Genomic DNA, 19623 nt, shown 5'->3' on the forward strand with positions numbered 1-19623 from the left:
GGGCGGCGCAGTTTCACGGCCCCTTCGCCGGGACCAACCGCACCTCGGGGCGCCCTGTACCCCCCTCCCCGCCCCACTACCACCGCTCCCCGTCCCCATCCCTGCGGAAGGGGCTGTGTTTGGGCCGGGCCGGGCCGGGAGCAGGGGCCCGCCCTGCCCCACTCGGTTTCGCCCAGGTGCGGAGGGAGGGGGTGGCGGTTTAACCGCGCGCCGGGCTGGCCCGGGAGGAGGAGCCGGTGCCACCGCCCCCCGCGCGTCCCAGGTGTAACCGGAGCCGGCAGGGTGCGGCGCGGCCACCACCTGCGGAACCTGTCGGGCGGCTCACATCGGCTCGTCGCCTCGCACGCACCGCTCCGCTCCGGCTTCTCTGCCCGCGCCTCGGAGGACTTCTCCCCGGCCTCTCCGCGCCCCGCCGCCGGTCCGAGCCATGAAGCTGCTCTGCGGGGCTGCGCTCCTGCTGCTGCTCTGCGCCGCTGCCTGTGCCCAGCAGAGCTGTGAGTGCCCGCACCCCTCTGTCCGCCCCGCACACCCTCTCGAACCGAGCTCTCCCCGCTCTGTGACCCCTTCCCGCGGCCTCTCTCGCTCTCCGCTGCCCGCACAGCCGCCCCCCTGGACGCCCCGCTCCGTGCGGGGTTACAAAATGGCGCCCCCCCTCCGCCGAGAGTACGGGGCCGCTGGCGCGTGGGGAGGGGCAGGGGTGGCGGGCCTCCGCGCCCCTTTGTCCTCGGCCGGCGGGACCTGGGAGCCTGCAGGAAGGGTCTTCGGGGAGCCCGAGCATCGCGAAGGACGTTCTCGCCCTTCCTAGGGGACGGGGGGGTGGCGAGGTGGGAAGCGGCGGGATACAGGCGCCCCGGGGTGCCCGGCTACCGCCCCGGGGGCGTCCGCGCTCACAGCCGCGCTTCTCCTCCCTCCAGCGTGCGTCTGCGAGAAGAACAAGCGCGTCACCAACTGCCGGCGGGTCGACGGCGTCTGCTGGTGCGACTCGGTGGGCTCCGGCGTGTCCGTGAACTGCAACACTCGTGAGTAAAGCACGCGTGTCGGCTGCGCTCGGCCTGGCTGCGCGCTTCGGTACCGGGCGGCAAGGAAAAGTGCCGACTAAACGCAAGGGAATATGTGAAAACGACCGTTGAGTTCCCGGCAAGGAAGGACAGTGTCTTCCTGGTCTTCCAGGTCAACTGGCCGTGGAAGATAAGCGCTTGGGGTTCCTCCTGTGTAACTTGTGTGGATGTGCGTGTGCTTGTGCTGATGCGGGCTCCCCCCTCCTCCTTTATATTTGCTCTCTAATGGCAAGGATTTCTCATAGATTCATTTTCAGCTTCCTTGTAAGCATGTATTGTGACTTTTCCTGCAAATCCAGAGGTGAAAGAGCCTTGTCTCGGGACCTTACTCTTGGTTCAAGCTCAGCTAAGCTCTGCATGACCCTCTGGCTGTAAGAAGTGGAAGGTGGCTGGGCTTAACACCTTTGCCTGGAGAAGATGACGTACCCCAGTTGCGTTGACTTTGTGCACCACCTACATGTTAGACACTGCTCTTCCTTGTAATGGCTTCGAATCTGGTTGCTTCTGACGTAACCTTTTGTTTTCACAGACTAAGAACTTTGTTTTGAACGTGCGTGGTCTGATGCTGCGTAACGTGACTTTCTGGTTATTTTTAGTGACTTCAAAATGCCTGTTGATGAAAGCAGAAGTGACGGGCTCAAAATCAGGTCGTCGTGAGAAACCAAAAGAAGCATTTGAAGATACAGATGGCCTTTATGATCCTGAGTGTGAAAATACTGGTGTTTTCAAGGCGAAGCAGTGCAATGGAACCACCTGTTGGTGTGTGAATACAGCTGGTGTTAGAAGAACGGACAAACATGATGCAGACTTGAAGTGCAATCAGTTAGTCAGAACGACGTAAGTCTTTCAACAGGGTGTGCTGGGACATGGAAACATTCCTGTATTAGGTTCTGCATTGTAGAGGATTTATCTGTACGACTGATCTGCTGGGGATGAATGAAGATGGAGCAATAAACACTTGATTACTAGATTTTTATTTTTTTTTTCCTCAGAAACAAGGAAGACATTGAAGGGTGTTGGAGGGGGCTTTCTTTGATTTTCTCTCACTTCTCTCTTTGTTGTTTGTTTTTTTTTTCCCCTGGGGTTACATTTTTAGTATGTCGTGTTATATGCACATGCTTTAAGACTATTCATTGTTCTTGCTTATTACTTCAGGTGGATCATCATTGAAATGAAACATGCTGACAGAGACGCTCCTCTGAACACTGAATCTTTAAAGAAGTAAGTGATGATAGTAAAATGTCAGGGCAGTGTCTGCATGCACAATTAGATGTTCAGTGTATTTCTAAACAATTGTTTAAAAGCATCGTCAAACCTGTGAACTCTTTTGTAAGACATCTTAGAAGTGACTTACAGATCCTTCCTAGAATTGCTTTAATTTTTATTGGAAATAAATTAACTGCTGATGATATTCACTTCCATTTAAAAATTGATCACTACTTTATTTTTTTTTTTTTAATCAAGTCAGTATTCTGAAGGAAATGTAAAGTAATAAGGTGAAACGGCCCAAAAAGTAAACCGATAAAGATGGTGAAGGGACTGCATAGAAGCAGCAGGAGAAAACCTACAGTTTAGTAGCTATTTTTTGACTAAAATAAAATCCTGCTTTCCTCTGGCAGAAGTCCTATAGGCAGAAAAATGTGCTTGTAGATATTTGATCCCCTCCCTCTATAGTGGAACAAAAGCCACTACTCTGTAGCTCCTCTTCTGAACTCTTCAGACTCTTATTTCTAATGCTCTAGTAATGTATATGTTTATTTTTCATTAATACATCTTCACTGTTAGGAATTAACAGAGCTGTAGTGTTAATTTAATAATGAGTGTGTACTAGGTTTGGTTGGGATGGAGTTAATTTTCTTGGTAGCAGTTAGTATGGTGCTGTGTGTTAGACTGGTGACCAAAACAGTGTTGAAAAGTCACCAGTGTTTCAGCTGTTGCTGATCAGTGCTTAAATAGTGTGGAGGCCTTCTCAGACTCATGTCAGTGAGTAGGTTAGGGTGGGCAAGAGGTTGGGAAGGGGACACAGCAGAGATGGCTGACCCAAACTGACCAAAGAGATAGCCCATATTCTATAACGTTGTGCTCGGCAATGAAAACTTCTAAGGAGAAGTTTTTACCAAGCAGCTCTTGCTCAGGGATTGGCTGGGCCTCGATCTGCTAGCGGTGAGTCATTGCTTTTGTATCACTTGGGGTTTTTAATTTCCCCCACCCAACCTTTTTGCTTATTAGACTGTATTTATATTGATCCATGAGAGGGTTTTTTCCTTGCTTTTGATTGCAAGAATCAGATGTCCTTCTGATTTTATTCCCAATGCTGCTAGGGGGAAGTGAGTGAATAGGTGACTAGGTGAGGGTTTAGCTGCCAGCTGAGGTCAACCCACCACCGAGAGACTGCAGGAAGAAAAACAATTGTACTAGTCTTCCCAACTTCTGAAAACAGATGTGTAAAATACTACTGCTTTTAACAGCTATGGCTTTAATATCCTTACAGGTTCTTCAAGGACACAATCACCAAACGTTATATGCTGGATGGACGCTATATAAGTAGTGTTCTGGTAAGAGGCACATAATTCTTACTAAAATATCAGAATTTTATTTTGTTGTTAATAACTTCGACAGCTCTTGTTTGATTAATGCAGTACAGCATAAGTCTTATCAAAGCTCTCAAAATAGTGACACTTACTGAGCAGTTACCAAATAGCTGCATCTGAACTGAAACACTGAGAAATTACATATTGCTGTCCTCGGTCTGTAGATAAATTCTTACTTTGCTTCACTAAAAAAGTGGAATTTGAATCACACTGTAAACAGTTAACTTGAGAGCAAGTACCATAAACTTGATTCAGGATGTGAGTTCACAAGTCAGATCATAATATTTTGCTTTGTATTTGATAGTGGTGTGTGAACTAGCCCCTTCTTAATACCGTGCTATGTTTTTTGCAGTATGAAAAACCTTACATTACTATTGATTTGAAGCAAAATTCCTCAGACAAATCTTCTGGAGATGTGGATATAGCCGACGTGGCCTACTACTTTGAAAAAGATGTAAGTGTGTCATGGGTAAAGTCTGCCAAAGACTAGATATGTATATTGCGTTGCATTTCAGTAGTCTTGCTGTGTGCTGGCTAAAGCAAGATGAATTATTGCAGTGCCTAGATGAACGCCTCTTACAATGTGAACTAGCAGGTCTCTTTTCTTCCCTATCTGTTCTTAGGTAAAAGGTGACTCCATCTTTCATAATAACAGACTGAATGTCAGCATTGATAATGAAATGCTTCGGTTTGAGAAGACAGTGGTCTACTATGTTGACGAAATAGCACCGGAGTTTACCATGAAGTCTTTGACTCCTGGCCTCATTGCTGTCATTGTCGTACTAATACTAGCAATAGTTGCTGCAATTGTTGTCCTGGTAAGTTCTAACAAAGCTGCCAAGCAGAACAGGAAACTGTAATTTGGGAAATAGTAACATATGAGGGTAACTGGACTCCCATAGAAACAGTCCTCTCTAACTGGCTTCTTTTTTGAGACTTAGGAGGTGATGGATATACCATCACCGTGTCAGGTTTCGACTGAAGGGTGTTGCGTGGGAAACAAAAATATTAGGAAGACCTCATTGCGGTGAAGAAAGCACCTGTCTTTAAACTTCTTAGTTTAAAGTAGTCGAGTGACAGACAGCCTCTCATCTACCTTGCTTTGGAAGGATGGAGAAGGGACAGTTTGAAGCTTTAAAGTCACAACCAGATAAAGTTATGTGTAAGTCAAGACTTAAATAAAACTTCACAATTATTCTATTCTTGTTTTACAGGTCCTCACAAGGAGGAGGAAAGGGAAGTACGTGAAAGCAGAGGTAATTAATTTCTGTTTAAGGGGTGTGTGTGGGGAGGAGCTTGGTCAGAATCCAAAAACTCCAGAGTTTGCTCTAGGTTAAAAGCTTGTGGGTGCTTCAGATGTGTTCAAGGAGACTGAAAATATTCAAATCTTGTAACTACTTTTCATCTCTGTATAGTTCACCGTGTTCATACCACACTGGTTTCAAAGGCAACTGGTGATCTGCTGTATTTCCCAGGGGTGGGGGGCAGTGCAGGCTCCAAGTGCTGGTTTTACATATCTATAGCAAGGGCTATGCAATCCACAGGAAGTACTGATAGCCTTGTTCTCTCCTGAAGACCTTTACTTGAGGTATTTGCAGTTTCTATTGAAGAAATACTTTCCAATGGAATAGTAACAAATGGTACTAGTGCGTGGTGCTTCACTCCTAGTGTAGAGCTTTCTGTAAAGGAATCCAGAGGGGGTGGTAGTTAAATGGTAAAGTCTGCGTGCTCCCCAAAGAATACTGTGTGGTTTGTTTTTTTTTAAAAAAAAAAAATATAGCTGAAGAGTTACAGTAGTCTTGGCACGTTTGACTCTTAGTGTTACATCAAATCCCTTTGCTAATGAAAATCTGGATTGTTTAATCCTATTGACTTCTTGGGTCTCACGTTGAGAAGTAGCATAAATGTTGATGTCGCTCTACCTCCTGTCCTCCAGGTAAAGGAAATGAATGAAATGCATAGAGGGCTGAACTCCTAATTAAATCCCCTGAAGACAGAGCAAGATTCCAACAAGAAGATAACAGAAGCGTTGGAGGCATGGATCTTAAACTCTTAAGATTCTCCCTGAGAGGGAGACAATTGTGTTCACTTAATGATTACTGAAACTCTTAACAGCCAAGACTGGTAACCATGCTACTACTTTTACTATTTGTTGAGAGTTAAATCTTAAATGCCCCATCTTACTCAAGTCAACTTCACTATTGCTCCCTGATTTTAATTTTTTTATGATGATGAAATGAGTTGACAGCTGTTGTTATTAGGGTTTTTGGAGCGTACATGCTTAAATAGTTATTTTACCCTGTCAGAGGTTTATTGAATATAATGATTTTTCTCCGTGTTGTAACAAGACTGTCTCCTGTATAACGGGACAGGGCATTTTTATGGCTTGTTTGTACTTTTATGGCTGTTTGTACATATTTGAAGTTGCTGTAACTTTTTTATGACTTGAATTAATAAAACTTCGAAATGAGCTTCTAATTCTTCCATGTTGAAATAATGATGATCCGCTAAGTTATCATGTTTATGAATTCAGTAGTGTAATATTTCCTGAAAGCAAGCAACCTCGGCGTAGGTGCAAATATTCTAGAATTGCAATTAACAAATTTTGTATTGGCCATGTAATATCTCAATAGCATGATTATTTTTTCTTAAAGCTGTGAAAAGTATGCTTTATCCTATTTTCCACTCTTGATGTGCCACAGGAGTAAAATGCTAAAATATGGATTGTTTGTATAAAAAATAAACATGCTGCGAATGTAGCAATTTCAGGAATGCATGGACTGCTCTTTCAAATGCTAAGTAAGTAGTTATAATAAAGCAAGCCCCTGATCTAGAACATCTCTGGTGTAGGGTTGGGGGTGGGTAGCCTTGGGATCTGGCTGTGGAGCTGGGGAAGAGCTATTGCACCATTACCATGAGTTGCGTAGCTATTCGGTGTGAAAGTTGTTGCACAGCTAGAATCTGTTTCTGCCCTTAACTACTGCTTACCGTCATGGAGGCTGACCAAACTTACACGGGCTATCCACCTCCCAGAGCTTCGGATAAAAGAGCTTGCTTTGGCTCTCAGTGATCTATGTAACGTATATTGGCTAGCAAGTAAACGTGTAGTCTGTCCAGGGTATCTGATTTGTAAAGGAAATGCTGTAACTGCTGTTGCCAGAGAAATAATGAGATGGAAGATAAGGAACTGAATGACAAATCTGATTACTGATGAGGTGTTTGTTTTGACCTCCCCCCTCCCTAAAACAGGAAAAGTAGGATAAACTACTGAAAGGATATTCTACATACTGTGTTCATACAATAGGAAATACAGCTCATTGGAGAGCTTGCGTGCATCTGCTAAACACAATGGGGAAGTTTACTGGGCCGTGTTGAATGTACCTCCGATGTCACAGGTCACCAGTATCCCTTCTGCCTTGGAACAAGGTGGTAGCTGACGTGCACGTGTTACTGTGTTGGATGCTGAAATGTCAGCAGCGACAGTTCCTTTGGGTCTTCCAACATCTGGTGCCATGAACCGGTGGGCGGTGAGCTGCTGCAGCCCCCAGGTTTTACTAAATTTCTTTTGAGGCTACAGTATGTTTTGGGAAGTGGAGACGTGTGCGTGGATTTGCTCTGTCAAGCTGCTGCTCATGCTAAGCACGAAAATCCTGAAGTAGAAACCAGAGTGCTTTGCAGCCTTTTCAGGCACTTTTTCAGTGACAGCTTCTGCAGGGCAGTCTCTCTGCCAATATACGCTAGTCCCTTTCTCCCCAGGTGTGCAGGTGGCCTGCTCAGGTATGATGAATTTTATACAATTCTGTAAGCTGTTAAACAAACCAAGTCTATTTTTCAGTTAAGTTGCCTTTTGCTGAGTCATGGTCACTTATCTCTGTATCCTTTACTTTCTTAAATGTCTACAATCTCTGCCATTCCTTTCTTCTCCCCAAGATAATCACAGAATCACAGAATGTTAGGGATTGGAAGGGACCTCAAAGGATCATCTAGTCCAATCCCCCTGCCTGAGCAGGACCACCTAGATCAGATCACACAAGAATAGCGTCCAGGCGGGTTTTGAACATCTTCAGAGAAGGAGACTCCACAACCTTTCTGGGCAGCCTGTTCCAGTGTTCTGTTACCCTTACTGGGAAGAAGTTCTTCCTCATGTTTAAGCGGAACCTCCTATGTTCCAGCTTATATCCATTTCCCCTTGTCCTATTATTGGATGCCAGTGAGAAGAGCCTGGCTCCATCCTCATGGCAGTCACCCTTTACATATTTATAAACATCAATGAGGTCCCCCCTCATTCTCCTCTTCTCCAAGCTAAAGAGACCCAGCTCCCTCAGCTTTTCCTCATAAGGGAGATGCTCCACACCCTTGTTTCCTCACCTCCTCTTCCAACCCTCCCCATCCTCATTTCATACCTTGTTTTTGGCCTGTGGGATGGAAAGAGATGTCACGTGCTGCGGCTGGACTGGAGCTATGCATGTGCTGACTTGACTGACTGGTACGTACCTGCTGGGTGGCCTGGACCTTGTCCCACTCGGTTTGTTTGAGAATTGGTTTCTCCTTACTTTTCCCACAGTAGAGGAAGACAGATCCTTTTCAATTTGTTTGCTGAATGGGGCTTTTCATGTTAGATACTTGCACAAGCTTTTTGTCTCTGATATGGTCTGCTTCCTTGCCAAATTTGACTGAAACTAGCCAAGGGGTTAGAAAACCACAAAGTTTACAGAAATTTATTCAAAAATAGAAGACAGTTTAACTAAAATCCACAATTTAAGAGATTGTACTATATCTTTTTCTAAACCTGGTTACTAAAGTACAAACATGATACTGCTCAGCTCTCAAAATGGTGGTCAATAACAGGGTTTTCCTTAGTTTCCTTTTCTAAATGGTGTTATTGACCTTCATATTGTGTTTTGTTTTGTTCTGTTTTGTTTACTAAACACTGCACTTGGGCAACAGTCCAGCTGCATTAAAGTGTGTATTTATGGGGAAATGGAAAAGGGTGAGGGGGCCAACGGTTGGGAAACTAGTGTATCAGCATCCTGCAGCTTAATTGTGTTTCATAGTTTTTTATAGCTAGAGGAGACTTAACATGCTGAAATACAGCCACTATCGGATGATGTCAACTCTCCACATCTGCATGTGATGTTTCTTCTTATATAGAGAGCAGTTCTGAACTACTGGAAAAAATGGCTACTGAAAAATAATATGGTATTAAATAGCAAAATACTGTGTTTTCTATTTTAATACTTTGAAAGCATTCAGCAAAGTTAAACAAGTTTCCTGTAAAAGAAACAAACCAATAGAACCTAATAAAGAGTATTAGTTACTGCATCAATTTTTGACAACGCAAATATTTTGATGCTTCCATTTGCCTAATTCATTAGCTTAATTCTGTGAAGGAGCATGTTTTTTAAATCTAAAGTTCTACACAAAGTTGTGATACTATATTCCCTCTTTTTAATGTAATTTCAATTGTGATAAAGGATATGAAGGACAGACTGAAGATTTATTAAATAACTTGAGACTGAATAAATGAGATCTTTTGCTACAGAAAAGGGATGGACCCAAACTGTAGAAGAAACCCTAGTAATGTTTATCTTAGTGCCTATGTACAAAGTGGGAAAATAGTCTTTACATAGGCAAGGGCAAATCTATTACTTCCTCATGAATTATTACACCAGCATATATATATTAGTTGTTATTAGTACTGAGCAAAATTAAATAAATGTTTATGCAAAGACAACGAGAGACTTTTTAGAAGAGGATATGCAAATAACGTGAGAAAGCATGACCAATAAAGTCCATAAAACTCTTCCAAAGACCTAAGTAATCCGTAAGCGCAGTTTCCACAACTACAAAATGAAAGGTTGGAGTGTGGCATATGTAGGGTATGTTGACACTGGCACAGTCATTACTCTCCTGAACAATCATAGTAAGTTTGGTTAGAGAAATAACATTGTGAACCATGTTTATTTATATCCTCACCTGCCGGACTTTGATTGCTATAATATACAGTGATGTTGGATTACAGACTGCTTGAAATAGCCCAAAGAATATTCTAGGAAACTAAAAATACTTGCAGCTCTGCTGCCCCAACTAGTTACTGAATTCTAGCAACTCCCAGAAAAAGCTACAGTCTCAATATTATTAAATATAAAGGTCCTTCGCTGGGCATGTGGGTGGTCAGGCATGCTGTAGGGATGCCTCATATGTTTGGGATAGTTGGAACCATCCCCACAGAGTTTTATGAACTTCGCTAAAATCTTCGTCCTCCTTGCCTTAGCAGTGACATGCAATGGCAGACGTATGCAAGGTAGAGGTTTGTAGATAAAAAGCAAGTGGTGTGTAATGTTAGAGGCAACACTTACCAGGTTATAGGACGTAAAAACTTGATACAGGTAAGTGTGGTGGTGGTGGTTTTTTTCTCTGCTAACCCTTAAATGCACTGCAGAATCCTTGTGCATTCAGGTGCTGGCAAAGTAGGGCATGGCTGTAGCAGATTGATCTGAGTTAGAAAAGTGCATACAAGAAAGTTAAAAGGTCCTTTACAAGGCAACATCCGCATTTTCTGTTTTCAGACTTTTATTAACTAAATATTGTTATCTTGTTAATATTAAGTCTCTGCTGCGTTATTTGTGTGCACACATACATACACATCAGTCTAATACAAAATTTTCTGATGACATCCCCACCAACTCAAAAGCATTAGAGCTGCCACTGATCACACCTGTATACTAATTAACCTTTGGTGAAAAAGGATTTTTTTTCTTCTGTAGAGTGGCTAAAGGACATCCATTTTCCTAGCAGAAAAGCCATGGTATATGCTAGTTATGCATAAGAAGGCAACAAAATTAATTAATGTCTAGATTAGCATCCATTTTCCATCTGCCATGTGTGTAACCATTACAGCCTCCTTCTTGTTCCCATCGCTCCTGGTAGGCAAGGGAGAAAGCAGGAAGCACTCTGTTAGCAACAGCACAGTAAAGCAACCAAGCCTGGCAACAGGGAGATGGTCTCCATTCAGTTAGACCTGTGCGGATCAGAGGTGCACCAAGCTGGCTGGAATAACAGATGGGGCAAAGAAAAGAGCAGAAGCTCAGAGGAAAGGTGTGATCGATCCAGTGACATTTTGTGCAAGAGATGTCACGACATAAACGTTTTTCATGGATTGCGGTCACCACGCTGAGAGCATTAGCGGATGGTTTGGGTGGTGACTTTCTGTAAACCAGAGCCTGCAGCTCAGCAGAGCTGCCTGGAGCAAACTGCTGAATAAAAAGGTGTAGCCAGCCCAGAGGAGAGAGATGGAAGCACTGTAACATGCAGCAATTACAGCTTAGCAGACATTATTTTAACTCTTTTGAAGGTGGTAATGAGGTCCCTGGAGCCCACCTCCTCTCCTGCTTTCTGTAGAGGACACTTTTTTTCCTTCTTGTCCTATCTCCTGCCTTATCTGCAGTCATTGCTATATACAAAGACAAGCACTCCCAGCTATTCATAATGTGTATTTTGGGCTGACCTGTTATCACGTGTTGGCAAGTTTGCCTGACGTTATGAGTGCCTTCAGAAGGCTATGTATTTGCTAACTGACAATTATTTAGGCTGAATTTTCCTATGTGAGTACTGCCACAAGCAAACACTTTTAGTGGAGGGAGGTATCAGACCAGATAGTTTAGCCACTTCTGAAAATAAGGTTAGGAAAAGTACACTTATTCATACTGCAAATTAATCCAACTGCCCTGCCAGAGTGATGTCATTTTTACAACTGTTACGGAGATAAGAGGATGACTTTGGGCAACTACAAAGCTGTGAAAGCTCTAGTGACCTTATGCTTTGCTTCTTCCTTCCCAAGTCAAATGAAGGCAGATTGGACTTTCTTCCCCACAAGAACCACCTCTGTCCTTCAGCGAGTGCATTTGCAAAAGGGCTTTGAAGGCCTTTTCTGGAAAAGCTGTGTTACCTCAGGCGTACAGGACTGGGGCTTGGAGTGTTACCCCAGGGGTGACACTGGGCAGGAACAGGGCAGAGGTGGGGACACCAAAGCCTTCTCTGTGGGGGGACAGCCAGGACATGGCTACACCTTCAGACTGAGGGATCAGCGTGGCACCAGTGGTAAAAGGATAGTTTAGTGTGAAAACCTGAAGTAGTCCTTATGTGGGCCTCTGAGGGCCTTTAGGAAAGCACCTATTGGCATCAAGAAATATTAAAGATGAGCACTTTAATTCACTGAGTGGAAAGGAGAAGTCAGGTGAGAAATCTGGGAAAAGAGGTCCCAAAAGCATTCCATAGCTGGGACTGGGGTGGGGGGGAGCAGGAGGAAATGCAAGAGGTGAGGTGGAAGATGCTGAGGTAGCATTGGAGAGAGAAAGCAACGGGAGGCAGCTGAGAGGACATTCTGAAGCAGCAAGGTGCACGAACCTGAAAGAGGGATAAGGATTTATACAAGAAATGCTAAGGTATTTCTCCAGTTCTAAGATGTGTTCTGACCATAGGTGATTAAGGTGCAGGCAGCTGAACCGAGGTACAAGAATCACGATTTGGAACTGACTGGGAAAAAAAAAGTGGACCAAAGCAAAAGAATTTCCAAACATACTTGATTTAACCTGGGATTTCTTAATAATCACTGAATGAAAGATTCTGAGCATATACCTATTACTGTTTCTATTCCTTTGTGTTTTTACATCAGAAAGAAAACCAAAAAATAAAAAAATGCTGAGGATCGGACACGATGAGGAAAAATAAAAAAAAAATGAAGCACTCTGGGCATAAGGACCACCCTGTGGGCCAAGCTCAGGCGCCCTCCGAGCACTGCGGGTCTGCCTCTGAGCCAGGCGACCTCAGCGTGCAAACGAGGACCAGGTCGTCTTTTTTTTTCGGCTACTTGTCGCGACATGGCAGCGCACAGCTGGCGGGGCGGGGCGGGGCGGGCGTGACGCGCCGCGCGGGCCCCACAGCGATTGGGTGCCGCCGCTGGCGCGCGTGCGCAGTGGGCGGACCGGGGCGCGCGCGCGCGCGCGGGGCGGCCCTGTCGGCGCGCGGGGTGGTTCTGTCGGCGGGAGGCGGCAGCATGGCGGTGGAGCCGCCGCGGGAGGCGGTGTGGCCGGAGGGCGCGGGGGCCGAGGCGGGCTTCGTGCGCGCCGTGCTCTCGCTGCCCGAGAAGCCCGACACCACCGTGCGCTTCTTCGAGCGCGGCGACTACTACACGGCGCACGGCGCGGACGCGCGGCTGGCCGCCCGCGAGCTCTTCCGCACCCGCGCCGTCATCCGCCAGCTGGCGGGGGCACCGGGTGGGTGCGGGGTGGGGAGGGGGGGAGGCCCGAGGGCGGCGGGGGGCCGGCGGTGAGCGGCGGGTTGGACAAGGAAAAGGTGCTGCGGGGGGGGGGGGGGGGGGGGCAGGCGGTGTGGGGTGGCCAGAGGGGAGCGGGGAAAGGAGGGGGCTGGAGAGCCGGCGGCGGCGGGCGCCGGTGACAGCAGCCGCCCTCCGGGGGATAACGCGGGACGGGGCGCTGCGTGTTTTCCCGTTCCGCCGTGGCGGTTCGTGGCTGCCTGGGGGTGAAGTTCCCGGTGGCGTCAGTTTTGGAAGACGGGGACCGTGCCGGGGCGGGAGGTGCTGCGGTTTTCTTCCCGCAGGCTGGCCCCCGCGCCCGCAGCCCGCCGGGTATTGCTGAGAGCGAAGCCTGGCCTTGAATTGGGCGTGAATATTCAGCTGCTGTTCTCTGGGTCGATGAATGTCGGAAGGGAGATGTTAAGAGATCTCTGGATTGTAATGTCCGCTCTGATTCATGGTGGCTTGGAAGCAAGCGTCACTGAATGCAAATCTGTCTTCTTCAGCCTTTCGCAGCTTCCCCATGATGATGAGTAGCCTTTCTGAGTAGGACGCGTGCGGCAGATGTAGGTGTGCAAACGTGGGAAGGTGTCTACAGCACAACACACGGGTCTGAGCGTGTGCCGCTCCTCGCGCAACCTCATCCTACAGGGCTGTCAGAAGTGGATAGCTAGTTGAACACGTCATTTCGCACCGGTTAACAGCAGTTAATAACGTTTTTCTAGCTCATTAGTAGGTTTCCGTTTGTGAAAATGATTGCATGATGTTTTCTGTGATAGCTGAGGACGGGGCTCACGCAGTTCTATGCTGCAGGTGATCGATAAACATTGGTAACGTCACGCTTGACTGACCGTGGCCTGAAGAACTAAATAGCATCTAATTATGTATTATGTAACATTTTCTCTTCCATCCATTTGCTGTTGCTTATTTTTCCTGCCTTTGTGTTAGACAGTGGATCTTGCAGGTGTTGGATGTAAGAGCATTGAGATAAATCCTCTTGTCAGAAGAGGCAAACCTTAGTATTATCCTTAATCTCGAGAAACATAGTGTTGCAACGTCATTGGCTCAAACCTCACAAAATAAACTTGTTTCTTGTGAATGGCTTTTTTTGTGTGTGTCTAATGGCATTAAAAAGAGAATGACATTCTCCTGTGCTTTTCACTTTCTATTGCAAGTGATGAACTAATATAAACAACAAAAAAACCCAACCCCTCCCCAAAACCGCAAAAAACCACTCACAAAAAACAACTTGTGGAGAAGTTGTAGAGCTTGGTAGTTTCAAGTGTGGAATTTGATATGTCTTCCAAACTAGAAACACAAGCATCAGTATTACTTTTTTGTATTCCATTTAAAAGTGAAATTTTTCACAGCTGTAAGCCTGTGACTATCAGCTCTGGTTTTAAAACCTTTAAAGCCTTATCTAGCATATCCAACTAGAATTCGGCATAAAACTACATTTTTGGTTTCAGGATGATTTCAAAGCACACATCAGCTTCATCTTCCCCCTGCTAGTGTATTGTGTAGTCTCAGCTGAATAAAACAAAAATTGTGTTTTGCGGGACAGTTTTGCACTGGGAAAGAGAACCTAGTTATGTGGAATTAGTTTTTTACCTGCTTCCAAAGATTTAAGGAAAGATGAGGAAAGAAAATGAAAAAATCCTATTTAAAATAAACCCGTGAGTTCTTATGGGTGTGGAAATTCACTGTTTAACAACTTTCACGTGAAGGGAGGGAGAGCTTCAAACAAGAAGGAATGCCACTGAAAAGAGGGATGTGATAATCCCTATCTATTGCCTGTGCTTACTTTTTATGTCACCTATCTGTTATGTATCTGACTCCAGTCTGAATTAATTCTGCTTGCTGATCTGGCAGAAAACTTAATATACCCACCTGAAACCTCAGTTTGTTTAGTAGTGGAATTGTCTTATTCTGGGAGTAGGCTGGTGCCAGAGGTGGCATAGGAAGGTCAGGAGGTAGAAGTATTGGTCCTCTTGGCAGCTGTATGGAATTAAATTTGTTCAACTATATCGTCTGCCTGCACCCTTATGGGAAGAGAAGCAAAAAGTTTGTCAATCAGCACTTTCTAAGTTAAGTTTTAATGTAAACTTTCAGACTTTTTTGAGAATATACTGTTTTTGTAGTATATATTGTGATAAAAAGGAAATTCCTTGGCATGTGTGTCTTGCTGTCTTCTGAGTGCAACTAGGGCTGACAGTCTGTTCTGTCAACAGAAGTGGCTTATCCAGGAAATAAAAGATGTTATCCAGAAGGAAGACCTGTAGCTGGCTTCCACCACTCATTAGATTAAAATGCGTGAAAGATTAATTAGAAAAACAAATCAAGAATATTGTAAGGAGAGGAAGAGGGTGAGAGGAATGTATCTTTTTGTATATGTGTGCATCGAGATTTAGTGAAATGCAGAAATGAACGTTGCTTTTATTTGGATATAGTGTATGCTTTTAATCAGTTGAGTGTTGTGTTTTTGTTTCGTTTCGTGGATTTTTACATGCTTGGTCCATCGATGTCAGAATAATGTCCTTCCTGAAGGCTGTTAACTCTGTTTCTTGGGGATTTCAATTACAGAAAATAAATGCTATGAACAAATTCAGGTATCTTATTTTTTTTTTCCTTTTTTTTTTTTTTTGGTAGGAACTCAGAAACTTGAGAGTGTTGTGCTTAGTAAAATGAACTTTGAATCTTTTGTGAGAGATCTGCTTCTGGTTCGTCATTACAGAGTTGAAGTTTACAAGAACAAAGCAGGGAGTAAATCTATCAAGGAAAATGACTGGTATTTAGCATACAAGGTACAATTTTCTACCTTTATAGTTGTGTGATGAAAGAAAAAAAACCCCACGACTCTTTCCTGAGTCCCTTAGCTTGGAATTTTGGGATTTTCAGGAACTAACATTGCGGGTATGATGGTAAATCATGCGGTCTGTTACATATCCCTGTATTTTCTATTGCTGTAAGGCTGGAAGAGCTTGTTCTGTATCTTCACCATCAGTTGGGAAATTAAGGAAGCCTGAGGTAGTTCACTTTGTGTCAATGATATGTAAAATTTTAATGGTTAAAAAATAGAACAACTGTGTGTTTTATGTTACTGAACTGTTCATTACCTAAGTTTTATCTGTTGTTGTCTTCTTTTTTAAAAAAAGTATGTTTGTGTATACACACTCTTTACAAATGTATTTCTTTTCTAAATAGGGTTCTCCAGGAAATCTCGCCCAGTTTGAGGAAGTTCTCTTTGCCAGCAATGATATGTCGACGGCCATTGGGGTTGTGGGGGTTAAGCTGTCTACTACTGATGGACAAAGAGTAGTAGGAGTGGGGTATGTCGACACTACGCTGAGAAAATTGAGTGTCTGTGAGTTTCCAGATAATGATCAGTTCTCAAACCTTGAAGCTCTGCTGGTTCAACTAGGACCGAAGGAGTGTGTGCTGCCAGGAGGAGACACTGCAGGAGAGATGGGAAAACTACGGCAAGTAAGGGAACCATTCTGGCTTACAGTTAGACAAAACTTTTATCTAAAAAGCCGTATTCTAGCTTTTTAGCTAGGCTTCATGATTTGTGGAAAAATAAAGGAGCAATATGTTAACTCGAAGTTTTGATTTATGCGTACAAAACGTATTTGTCGACTTATTTGCATTTTAATCAGCAAAAGTTGTTCTCAGAGTAAAATCTTGTCTGTCATTCTTTCTGCAACCTAGTGTTAACTAAATCTTTCCAAAGGGTTTTCTTCTATGTGATGAACATCTGTCCCCTGAATATTGAAAGTAATTGTCAACTGTGTGTTAATGGGCAACAGGTCATTCAGAGAGGAGGAATCCTGATTACAGACAGGAAGAAGGCAGATTTCACTACAAAAGATATTGTTCAGGATCTCAATCGCTTGTTAAAATCAAAAAAAGATGAACAAATGAATAGCGCAGCATTGCCAGAGATGGAAAAGCAGGTGAGTGCAGAGCAGTGTTTAATATGCTCCTGTTGTGAGCTTATCTCCTTTGTCCTCACTGGTCCTGTTTTATGCTGGATTCCCATAATTCTGGGAAAGTGTATTGTAGGACCCATGGTATATTAGGCTACATTCTTACTGAAGTGTTTAGCAGTCCTGCTCAGCTTGAATCAGTGTCAAAGCTGGATTCCAGAGGTCCTGGGAAAAAAGTAAGATCCTTCACTTATGTCTTTAAAGTAATAAATTCTGGTAAACGAATAGGCTATGCACAGGAGGTACTTCCTATTTGAAATCTATCTAGCCTAAGGAATGAAATAAAATACTTTTATTATTTTACATGACAGGAAAATTGCTATTTGAAAACAGAGTAATGTTTATGATAATATTTTTGTGTTTTGCATCATCTTATGGCTCAAACATATGATTTAGTGCCTGCATGTCAACTAAGCATGTTTGTTCTCTTAGCTGCAAACAAGAGGTAATTTGCTCGAGATAAACATGTTTAATTTGTTTTAAAATACCCTTCACTGCTGATGCTCATTGCAAGTGTAAGGTACAGAGTTATTCTCCCTTAATGTGTGATTTCATAACAGGTTGAAATTGTTTGAAGTGTGTTGCAGCTGAACAAGTCAGTCATGCTTCTCCTTCTCTTTTGTGCTGGCACTAGCATTTGTAAGGCTGTGCAGTGAGTCAGATCAGCTTCTTGTTCTGACTGAAAACTAACCCTGAAACCATGTCCTGAGATGATCTGTGATCTCTCATTTATCTGCAATAACTTGTTTGTGTTCCTGAGCCAGAAATATCCTGATAACAGCTTTGGAAAGGTGGCAAGGCGTGCACTTCACATTTTGTTTATCAGATTATGCAAATGTATAGTTCGTTGTTCTTGCATCTACCTAGAAAGACGCTGCAGTGCCATAGGATGTCCCTATGAGAATGAAGTCTTGTGGAACAAGATGAGTCATGGCCCTGCTGGAATTGACATGGCTCAGAGTCTTCCCTGATTGTAATTTTCTAGGGGTGTTTATCAAATACTCTCCGATTCAGAAGTGTTTCTAACTAGAATGTGATATGTTGTGGTTTTTTTTTAAACTTCAGGTTGCTGTTTCGTCTTTGTCGGCCATTATCAAGTTTTTAGAGTTGCTGTCAGATGAGTCTAATTTTGGACAGTTTGAACTGACTACTTTTGATCTTAGTCAGTACATGGTTCTAGATAATGCAGCTGTTCAAGCTCTCAACCTTTTTCAGGTAAGAAATGCACACTTGAATTGTTAAATGTTTTGCAGTACACTTATTTAGCTGTTTGACAAGTAGCCTGACTGCCCGATTGCAACTCCCCAGATTCTGTTTAATGGCAACTTCCACGTTATAGCTTTGTTTTCAGCTACTCCTGTACAGTATATGTTTTAAACACTGTTAGGTACCATTACCACCGTTTTTGGTTTTTGTTAGCTTACTTTGAATGTAGAAGAGAAGATCATCAAGGATGTAGGAGGTGGCCGCGAACAAGTGTCTATGTAGAGTGCAGTTATTGGAGGAACCTTATAAGTACCTCATGGTTGTAGCTGCTGAAGAGTCTGGCTAAGCAGTGTGGTTTTTCTTTTGTTTTAGTTGGAGAGGTTCACATCTCCAGTGGCAGGAGCAGACATGAGGTATGGGAGGTGAGGAGAGTTCTGTAGTTTTGTGGTATGATAGAGAACTCCAAAGCACAGTTGCTTTATACAATAGTCCTGATTTTGGGAAAGAGAATAGAAGGTGTTGGTAATGGAATGGGAGGGCTGGCTGCAGCAGGCAGGGCGATGAAAAGGACAGTACTTCAGAACTTTCTGAAAGCACTGTGGCATGCTAGCTGGCCAGTGTCAATTTTACTTTTTACACACGTTTTCTATAGTCCAAGCAGGTTACTAGTCTCCTCCATACCTCCCCACCATGTCTGTTTTTCTGCTTTGCCCCTTTTTATAGTTGTAGGAAAATATGGACCCAAAACGCTGTGTTGTATCAGCTTTTTTTACTTCGTTTTCATGTTAGGAAACCCTGCTTAGTGATCTTTGCTTGGAGCTAATCCACTTGAGTTTCAGGTTTATAGGAAGAAGTCACAAAGATGGTCTCCTGTTTACCTTAGAGGGATTTCTAGAGGAAAAAAAAGACCATGTATTCAGCATGTGAGGTGGTTAACCCTGGAGAGAGGTGTTCTGACTCTGTTTTGTTTTGTTTTCTTTTTTTCCTGATTCTGTGCCACCGTTTAGGGAGTGGAGCAAAAATTATATCTTTTCTCAAGCTTTATGGAGGTATTCTAGGAAGTTCAACACTGTCTTAGGTACATAAGTCCTTGCAGGTGTTACGCGTTTTGTGATTGGAAATACACTGCCATGTCTGTCCTTAGGGGCTGTTGTGAGCTTTGGAACAAGGGGTTTGCCATGTAGCAGGAAGCTGCATTGTTGCCTTTGTGGCAGGCTGTCTGTGGGAAGGATTTTGGGCAGGAGCTAAAGCAAAGGCAAAATATTTTGTAATTCAGATTGCTCTGTGAGGTATGTGGGTGAAGTTCTTATGGTGCAACAGATGTGGTTGATGATATGAAACTCTAGCCTTCCAACTTGGATGTGTTGAACTAGGCCATTTGTATATGATATATATACACTCTGTGACACTTTTTTGAATTTAGAAGTTTTTTGTATGTAATACTGTCCAGAACACTAAAAATAGACACA

At 43.8% G+C, this 19623-nt stretch overlaps 2 protein-coding genes across 3 annotated transcripts in view; both read left to right on the plus strand.

The window, feature by feature from the left end:
* The first annotated feature begins 427 nt into the window (after positions 1–427).
* Positions 428–5627, plus strand: EPCAM (epithelial cell adhesion molecule). Of its 2 annotated transcripts, none has more exons than XM_086630038.1 (9): positions 428–494; positions 915–1019; positions 1655–1895; positions 2214–2279; positions 3550–3613; positions 4002–4103; positions 4273–4467; positions 4864–4905; positions 5586–5627. In XM_086630038.1, exons 1-9 carry the CDS (start codon positions 428–430, stop codon positions 5625–5627), a joined length of 924 nt encoding a protein of 307 aa, XP_086486164.1. The 2 variants fall into 2 exon arrangements, with proteins under 2 accessions (XP_086486164.1, XP_009987215.2); XM_009988913.2 differs by having other exon boundaries at positions 428–491.
* Positions 5628–12704: 7077 nt separating this feature from the next.
* MSH2 (mutS homolog 2) overlaps positions 12705–19623 on the plus strand; it is a 63442-nt gene continuing 56523 nt past the window's right edge. Inside the window, 5 exon segments of the mRNA XM_086630058.1 lie at positions 12705–12924; positions 15612–15766; positions 16167–16445; positions 16769–16915; positions 18014–18163. Of these exon segments, the coding sequence (XP_086486184.1) occupies positions 12705–12924; positions 15612–15766; positions 16167–16445; positions 16769–16915; positions 18014–18163 (951 nt within the window).

The sequence above is a fragment of the Tauraco erythrolophus genome, chromosome 2 (assembly GCF_009769465.1).
Source record: "Tauraco erythrolophus isolate bTauEry1 chromosome 2, bTauEry1.pri, whole genome shotgun sequence".
Lineage (NCBI taxonomy): Eukaryota > Metazoa > Chordata > Aves > Musophagiformes > Musophagidae > Tauraco > Tauraco erythrolophus.

Excerpts from the sequence above, each read along its gene's own strand:
- EPCAM (XM_086630038.1), top strand. The coding sequence starts at position 428 with ATGAAGCTGCTCTGCGGGGCTGCGCTCCTGCTGCTGCTCTGCGCCGCT. Across the intron at positions 3,614-4,001 it reads GCTATATAAGTAGTGTTCTG|TATGAAAAACCTTACATTAC; the intron begins GTAAGAGGCACA and ends TGTTTTTTGCAG. Across the intron at positions 4,104-4,272 it reads CCTACTACTTTGAAAAAGAT|GTAAAAGGTGACTCCATCTT; the intron begins GTAAGTGTGTCA and ends ATCTGTTCTTAG.